At 36.0% G+C, this 6,685-nt stretch overlaps 1 protein-coding gene across 1 annotated transcript; it reads right to left on the reverse strand.

Annotated features, from left to right (window-relative positions):
- Window positions 1-1,254: 1,254 nt before the first annotated feature.
- On the reverse strand, window positions 1,255-3,394 carry LOC126235602 (piggyBac transposable element-derived protein 4-like). The gene is made up of 4 exons (XM_049944314.1): window positions 3,280-3,394; window positions 2,583-3,176; window positions 1,716-2,462; window positions 1,255-1,268 (listed from the first exon to the last, which is right to left on the reverse strand). Exons 1-4 carry the CDS (start codon window positions 3,392-3,394, stop codon window positions 1,255-1,257), a joined length of 1,470 nt encoding a protein of 489 aa, XP_049800271.1.
- Between the last annotated feature and the right edge of the window lie 3,291 nt (window positions 3,395-6,685).

The raw sequence follows: 6,685 nt of genomic DNA on the forward strand, positions 1-6,685 counted from the left end.
TACATAGGCCCACTTTCATACCAAATAGCAAACTTATTTAAAAAGAAGAAAAATATCAAAATCAGCTTTTCCACAAATAATAAATTACAACAAAAAGTGATCCATGATGTAAACACCTCCAAGAGTCCCTACCGTAAATCAGGAATATACAAACTCAAATGTGATACATGCCCAAAATTCTACATTGGACAGACAGGCAGAAGTTTTGAAATTAGATACAAAGAACATATTGACGCTCTAAGACTTGGTAACCTGAACAAATCAGCATTTGCAGCCCATATTGCTGAAGAAAACCATTCAGTAGCAAACATTGAGGACAATTTAAAGATTTTACATCTTACAGAAAAAGGGGCCACTATGAATATATTAGAAGAATTAGAAATTCACACACACAAAAACAGCACCCCAGACTATATCCTTAACGAACAGAGTTGGCTAACACCCCTTTCCTGAAAAATTTTCAAAAATTACTTTCCAGCCTCCATAGCAAATAATATTACTACACCTATCTGCAGATCAAGCGGAAAATTAATATATTACTATAATTCTCATGCTGCCAAATGTAATAAAATAATGTACTATTTTACCAATACAGTTCTAAATATATATAAAAACCTTTATAATTAAATTAGCAAAAAAAAACTCTCTGTACTAATGTAAAAGACAATACAGTTTTGTAAAAGAATATATGATTCTTTCCAAACATAGGACATCATCGTCAAATGTTACGATACATTGTAGCATCTGTGACACCTATATGTTTGTAAGCTCTTTGTATGTACCAAAACATGTGGTGCGTGGTTGGAATGATCTCAGCGACAAATGTAAAGTGTACAGTGAGAACTATTACGTGTGCAACAACGAGGATGCAGTGCGAATGCATTTACATCGATTGGATGAACGTTATGGAAACAAACACTCGAAACCGACGTTTCACGACAATTAATCAATAAAAACACACCAAATGTAGAAAGAAAGCGTGTAAACCGTCTGATGATTAATCGCAACGAATCGAAACTGGTAACGGTTTCCTTTGAATAAAGGAACTCAAAGTAAATTTGTGGCTGGTTGCTGTCTTGACTCCATCAACATTTGTCTTCAAAAACAGCCACGGTCTCCAACATGTCATCATATGACAAAATTGCATTAAGCTTACCTCGCCAGGTAATGAGAAATATACATGCTTTCAAGAAACATAAAATTAACCTAATGAAAACGTCTCTTAACATTAACACTCTCTGTACCAGGCCTATTTTATGCACCCGTCCCTAGAAACCGGGCAATTTTACCAATATTAAAAAAATTACTGCATCAAATCTACTGTTTGGATTGTGGCAAATTTGGTACCATCTTGAAGCTGCACATTTCTACTTTAATTCTGAGTGAAAGAAACTACTTTACAATGCACAGCTTTAAGGTACAGTTATAGAAATCACTTAGATGTTTTAAGAATTTAGAAAAAGTCATACGAATAAGGGAATACAATTGTGATTTATTTTTAACCAAAATTGTGGCACTACATTACATGTTTCTGATAGTATACAGTATTACATATAAATTTCACACAGAATCATATTGTTTTTTAGTGTGGAAAATTTTAAAGCAAGGTTCCAGGCAGAGTGCAACGCCACACTGTTCACATTCGTATCGTGTCTCTTTGCGAGAAGCCTTGCCACTCTGTTTCTTGCTCCTGGAACTGCACACGTGACACACACGAGCAGCATACTTCTTAGTAGTTGCAGGTATGTGCTGCAAAAAATGTCTCTTTGTTAGCCGACCTACAGTTCCTTCATTTCTTGGAATGAATTCAAGTGTGTCGTCTTCAACAAGCTGAACTGCAAGCACTGTTATAAAGTCTGTTATTGTAATATTCTTCCTGTGCACTGCATTGTACAGCCAAAATGCATTTGATACTCCCATAAGCAGCAAATGGAAATATAATTTTCGCCACCATTTCACAGTTCTGTGCTGGAACGGATTGTACTGCAGGCGTTGGTCTCCAATATCCACTCCAATTTTATTGAGGTTGTAATCAAGTACCTGAAGTGGTTTCAATACTACAGACCCATTTCTCTTAGTATGCGTACCAAATGTTGCTTGATGCCTTGTAGACAATGTATACACATCTCTCTTATCTTTCCACTTCATTGCCAATACATTATCTTTACGCCGAAAAGACATTTCGCCCTTTTTCAGCTTAGCAGATACTAAATCTTTAGGCAATCCTTTCCTGGATTTGTTCACAGTACCAACAGCTCCAGTGCCTTTCTCTGCCAGTTGCTGAAATAGCTCTGGACTGGAATAAAATCGATCTAAATACACAGTGTGGCCTTTGTTCAGCAAGCTGCTGTCAGACAACAATCGCAAAATAACCGCAGACGAAGAATTGTCAACAATATGCTTACCAGCATAAACTTCAAAATTTACAACATAGCCACTACTGGCTTCAGCAACAGCATATACTTTCAGTCCATACTTATGAGGCTTATTTTGCATGTAAACACGGAAACTCACACGACCTCGAAATGGGCAAATTCCTTCATCAATTGTCACTTTTTCTGAGGGACGATATGCCTGGATACATCGCTCCTTCAAATTATTATAATATGGCAAAACTTTGTAAAGTGGATGAAATCCATCTTCGCCTGGTTTTTTCTGATTTGAATTGTCAACAAGATGCAAGCATGACAGTATCTGAGTGAAACGCAAACGGCTCATGACATGGGGACAAAAGTTACAACTAAGAACAGGATTAGTGCTCCAATGGTCCGCAATTTTTGGCTTTTTCGAAACACACATGTGGAAAATAATACCCAAGAAACGCCTCATCTCACTTATAGTCACTGGCTTCCACGAACTCAAAACTGAATGGGGCTTCAGATTATTTCCTCTTCTTTTCTTCTGTATTGTCTGTGATGCATACAAATTTGTCTGTCTCTTGAGTTCATTTACGTCACTGTCAGTAAGGAACACTTTACTGCAATCCAGTACAGAACTCGACTCATCAATATCCACTAGTATCTGCCTGGGTGTCGTGTTGACAGGCAGAGGTCGGTAGGTGTCAACTGCAGTCCACTCACTGTCTTTCGGATACGGCACAGCTGCTGGATTTGAAGCAACACCTTCAACATCATTCTCGTCTTCATCTGAAGACAAACTGTCATCAATCTCGTCTTCTAAAAAGAATATCACATTATGTGTAACTACATACATCGTTTACACATGTTCAACAGATATGTGCGTACTGCACAATTACGTGGAAAATTCGGAAATACGTACCTTCAAACACACCATTGCATTCAGAATCGTCTGAATCACTCTCTACATTATCCAGAGTGTCGCTATGATTGATCAAATCCGCAATTTCTGCGTCTGATAAACCGCGCCGAAACATGATGACAAACAACTGAATGATATACAGACTGAGAACGCAAAGATAAGTTTTAACATGAATTACAGCGCTGCCGTGACATCTATGGACGCATTTTGTTAATAAACATCTGAAAAACGTATAGCGCTGGCCAAACCCGTAGAAATAACGTTGCAGTGTTTTGAATGAAATTAAATGTAGCGGCCCGTAAATTTTACGGGCTTGGTGATTTTCGCGCGATCCCAGGCCCGTAAATTTTACGGGCTTGGCGCTTAGAGTGTTAAATTCAACAAAGAGTGTATGTCACTTAAAATAGTCCCAAAATATGTCAAAGTCAAAATTAACTGCAAAACTAAAGCTGCCAGATTTGCTAAGCAAAAATGTGAAAATATATGGCTAAAACAGAGATTAAAATGCAATACAAGAAAAAAGAACACTTAAACAATGTCATATACAACTTGCATCTGCAGCTAGGACACAGCTTCTCACCTTTACAATTCTCGCACATCCTACAGCACATAGACGATAAAGTAGACAAAGAACAAAAGATTATCCTATCCAAACACAAAAAGAAAATTGAAGCCTTAAAATCTATGAACAATCCAGACTTTGATAATAACAAACAGCTAAGCCAACACAAATTTTTTGATAGAGTCATTAATACAACTGACATCCAATTTAGCAGCAGTGAACTCACTTTGTTAAATAAAGGTCTGAAACATAATATTGGAACAAATCTCAATAATCACAGTGTTAAAAACCTCATAGCCTGCACAAAACTTGCTTGTGGCACAGCAAAACTAGACACATGTGAGAAAAATGCAGTTGCATACAAGACAAATAAACTGATAATGAAACAACTTCAAACAAATAATACCCGCAAAAACACTGAACTTAAAGATTTGAAAAATATTAACAGCAAGCTGTCTAAAAGTAAAGCACTCATAGTAAAAGCTGACAAAGGAAATTCTTTAATCATAATGCATGAAGGAGAATATGTAGAGAAAACCTTGCAATTTTTCCATAGCAACAATATAACTGAAATAAAGACAGATCCTACAGTGAAATTCCAAACTAAACTCCAAAAGCTACTACATAAATGTAACTTTTTACTGAACAAATATGAAATACGTAACTGCATAACAATGAATCCTTCGGCACCAAAACTGCGGGCACAGCCAAAGGTTCATAAAGAAAATTGTCCCATTCGCCCGATTGTTAACTCCAGAAACAGCCCTGCATACTTCATAAGCCGTAAATTAAAAGACCTCATTACCAAATACTATACATTTGAAAATAACTACACCATACATAACACACACGAACTCATAAGCTTAATTAAAGACATCCACATCCCACCAACAGCTAAATTAGCATCACTAGACATAGTCAACCTGTACACGAACATCCCTGTAAAAGAGACTATTAATATTATAAGAAACAATCTGCTTAAATATAAGAAAATTAGTGTTGCAGAGATCTGTGAACTCATAGAAATACTTTCACTTATTCTAGAGCATAATTACTTTAACTTCAACAACAAACTGTACCAACAACATGATGGTTTGGCAATGGGAAGTAGCTTAGCTGGGATATTGGCTGACATTTACATCAACCATATAGAACAAAAATTCTTTTCTGCCAACCAGCACATCTCAAACAAAATAATATACTACAGAAGATATGTTGATGATACAATACTGCTTTTTGATGGTACAAGCAATGAAATAGATACATTAGCAGCAGATCTTAGCAAAATGCACAAAAATATTAAATTCACAGTTGTACAAGAAACTAATAAAAGCATTAACTTTCTTGACCTGAAAATTTGCAATAGTAACAATAAACATCAATTCAGTATTTACAGAAAACCTACCACAACAGATGTCAGTATTGGTAACTCATCTTGCCACCCCCGCCAACAAAAATGGCATATTTCAGAACAATGCTACACCGAATTAAAAAAGTACCAATGAGTGACACAGACCAGCAAAATGAAATCAAGATAATTAAAACAGTTGCTCATAATAATGAATATAAACCCACAATAATAGAAAAACTCCACAAGAAAATGCAGACAAAACCCACAGATCCACCTCACAGCAGTCACTTCAAGCCAAAGCAGTGTGCCACTGAAGCCAAACCTAAATATGCTACTCTCCCATACATAGGCCCACTTTCATACCAAATAGCAAACTTATTTAAAAAGAAGAAAAATATCAAAATCAGCTTTTCCACAAATAATAAATTACAACAAAAAGTGATCCATTATGTAAACACCTCCAAGAGTCCCTACCGTGAATCAGGAATATACAAACCCAAATGTGATACATGCCCAAAATTCTACATTGGACAGACAGGCAGAAGTTTTGAAATTAGATATAAAGAACATATTGACGCTCTAAGACTCGGTAACCTGAACAAATCAGCATTTGCAGCCCATATTGCTGAAGAAAACCATTCAGTAACAAACATTGAGGACAATTTAAAGATTTTACATCTAACGGAAAAAGGGGCCACTATGAATATATTAGAAGAATTAGAAATTCACACACAGAAAAACAGCACCCCAGACTATATCCTTAACGAACAAACAGAGTTGGCTAACACCCCTTTCCTGAAAAATTTTCAAAAATTACTTTCCAGCCTCCATAGCAAATAATATTAATACACCTATCTGCAGATCAAGTGGAAAATTTATATGTTACTATAATTCTCATGCTGCCAAATGTAATAAAATAATGTACTATTTTACCAATACAGTTCTAAATATATATAGAAACCTTTATAATTAAATTAGCAAAAAAAAAAAACTCTCTGTACTAATGTAAAAGACATTACAGTTTTGTAAAAGAATATATGATTCTTTCCAAACATAGGACATCATCGTCAAATGTTACGATACATTATAGCATCTGTGACACCTATATGTTTGTAAGCTCTTTGTATGTACCAAAACATGTGGTGCGTGGTTGGAATGATCTCAGCGACAAATGTAAAGTGTACAGTGAGAACTATTACGTGTGCAACAACGAGGATGCAGTGCGAATGCATTTACATCGATTGGATGAACGTTATGGAAACAAACACTCGAAACCGACGTTTCACGACAATTATTCTATAAAAACACACCAATTGTAGAAAGAAAGCGTGTAAACCGTCTGATGATGAATCGCAACGATTCGAAACCGGTAACGGTTTCCTTTGAATAAAGGAACTCAAAGTAAATTAGTGGCTGGTTGCTGTCTTAACACCATCAACATTTGTCTTCAAAAACAGCCACGGTCTCCAACATGTCATCATATGACAAAATCC

Source organism: Schistocerca nitens, chromosome 2 (genome assembly GCF_023898315.1).
Source record: "Schistocerca nitens isolate TAMUIC-IGC-003100 chromosome 2, iqSchNite1.1, whole genome shotgun sequence".
NCBI classification, from domain to species: Eukaryota; Metazoa; Arthropoda; class Insecta; order Orthoptera; family Acrididae; genus Schistocerca; species Schistocerca nitens.

Coding starts and splice junctions, on each gene's coding strand:
- LOC126235602 (XM_049944314.1), bottom strand. CDS start 3,394: ATGTTTCGGCGCGGTTTATCAGACGCAGAAATTGCGGATTTGATCAAT. Junction 3,177..3,279: donor ATGCAATGGTGTGTTTGAAG/GTACGTATTTCC, acceptor TATTCTTTTTAG/AAGACGAGATTGATGACAGT. Junction 2,463..2,582: donor TAATAATTTGAAGGAGCGAT/GTATCCAGGCAT, acceptor ATGGACTGAAAG/TATATGCTGTTGCTGAAGCC.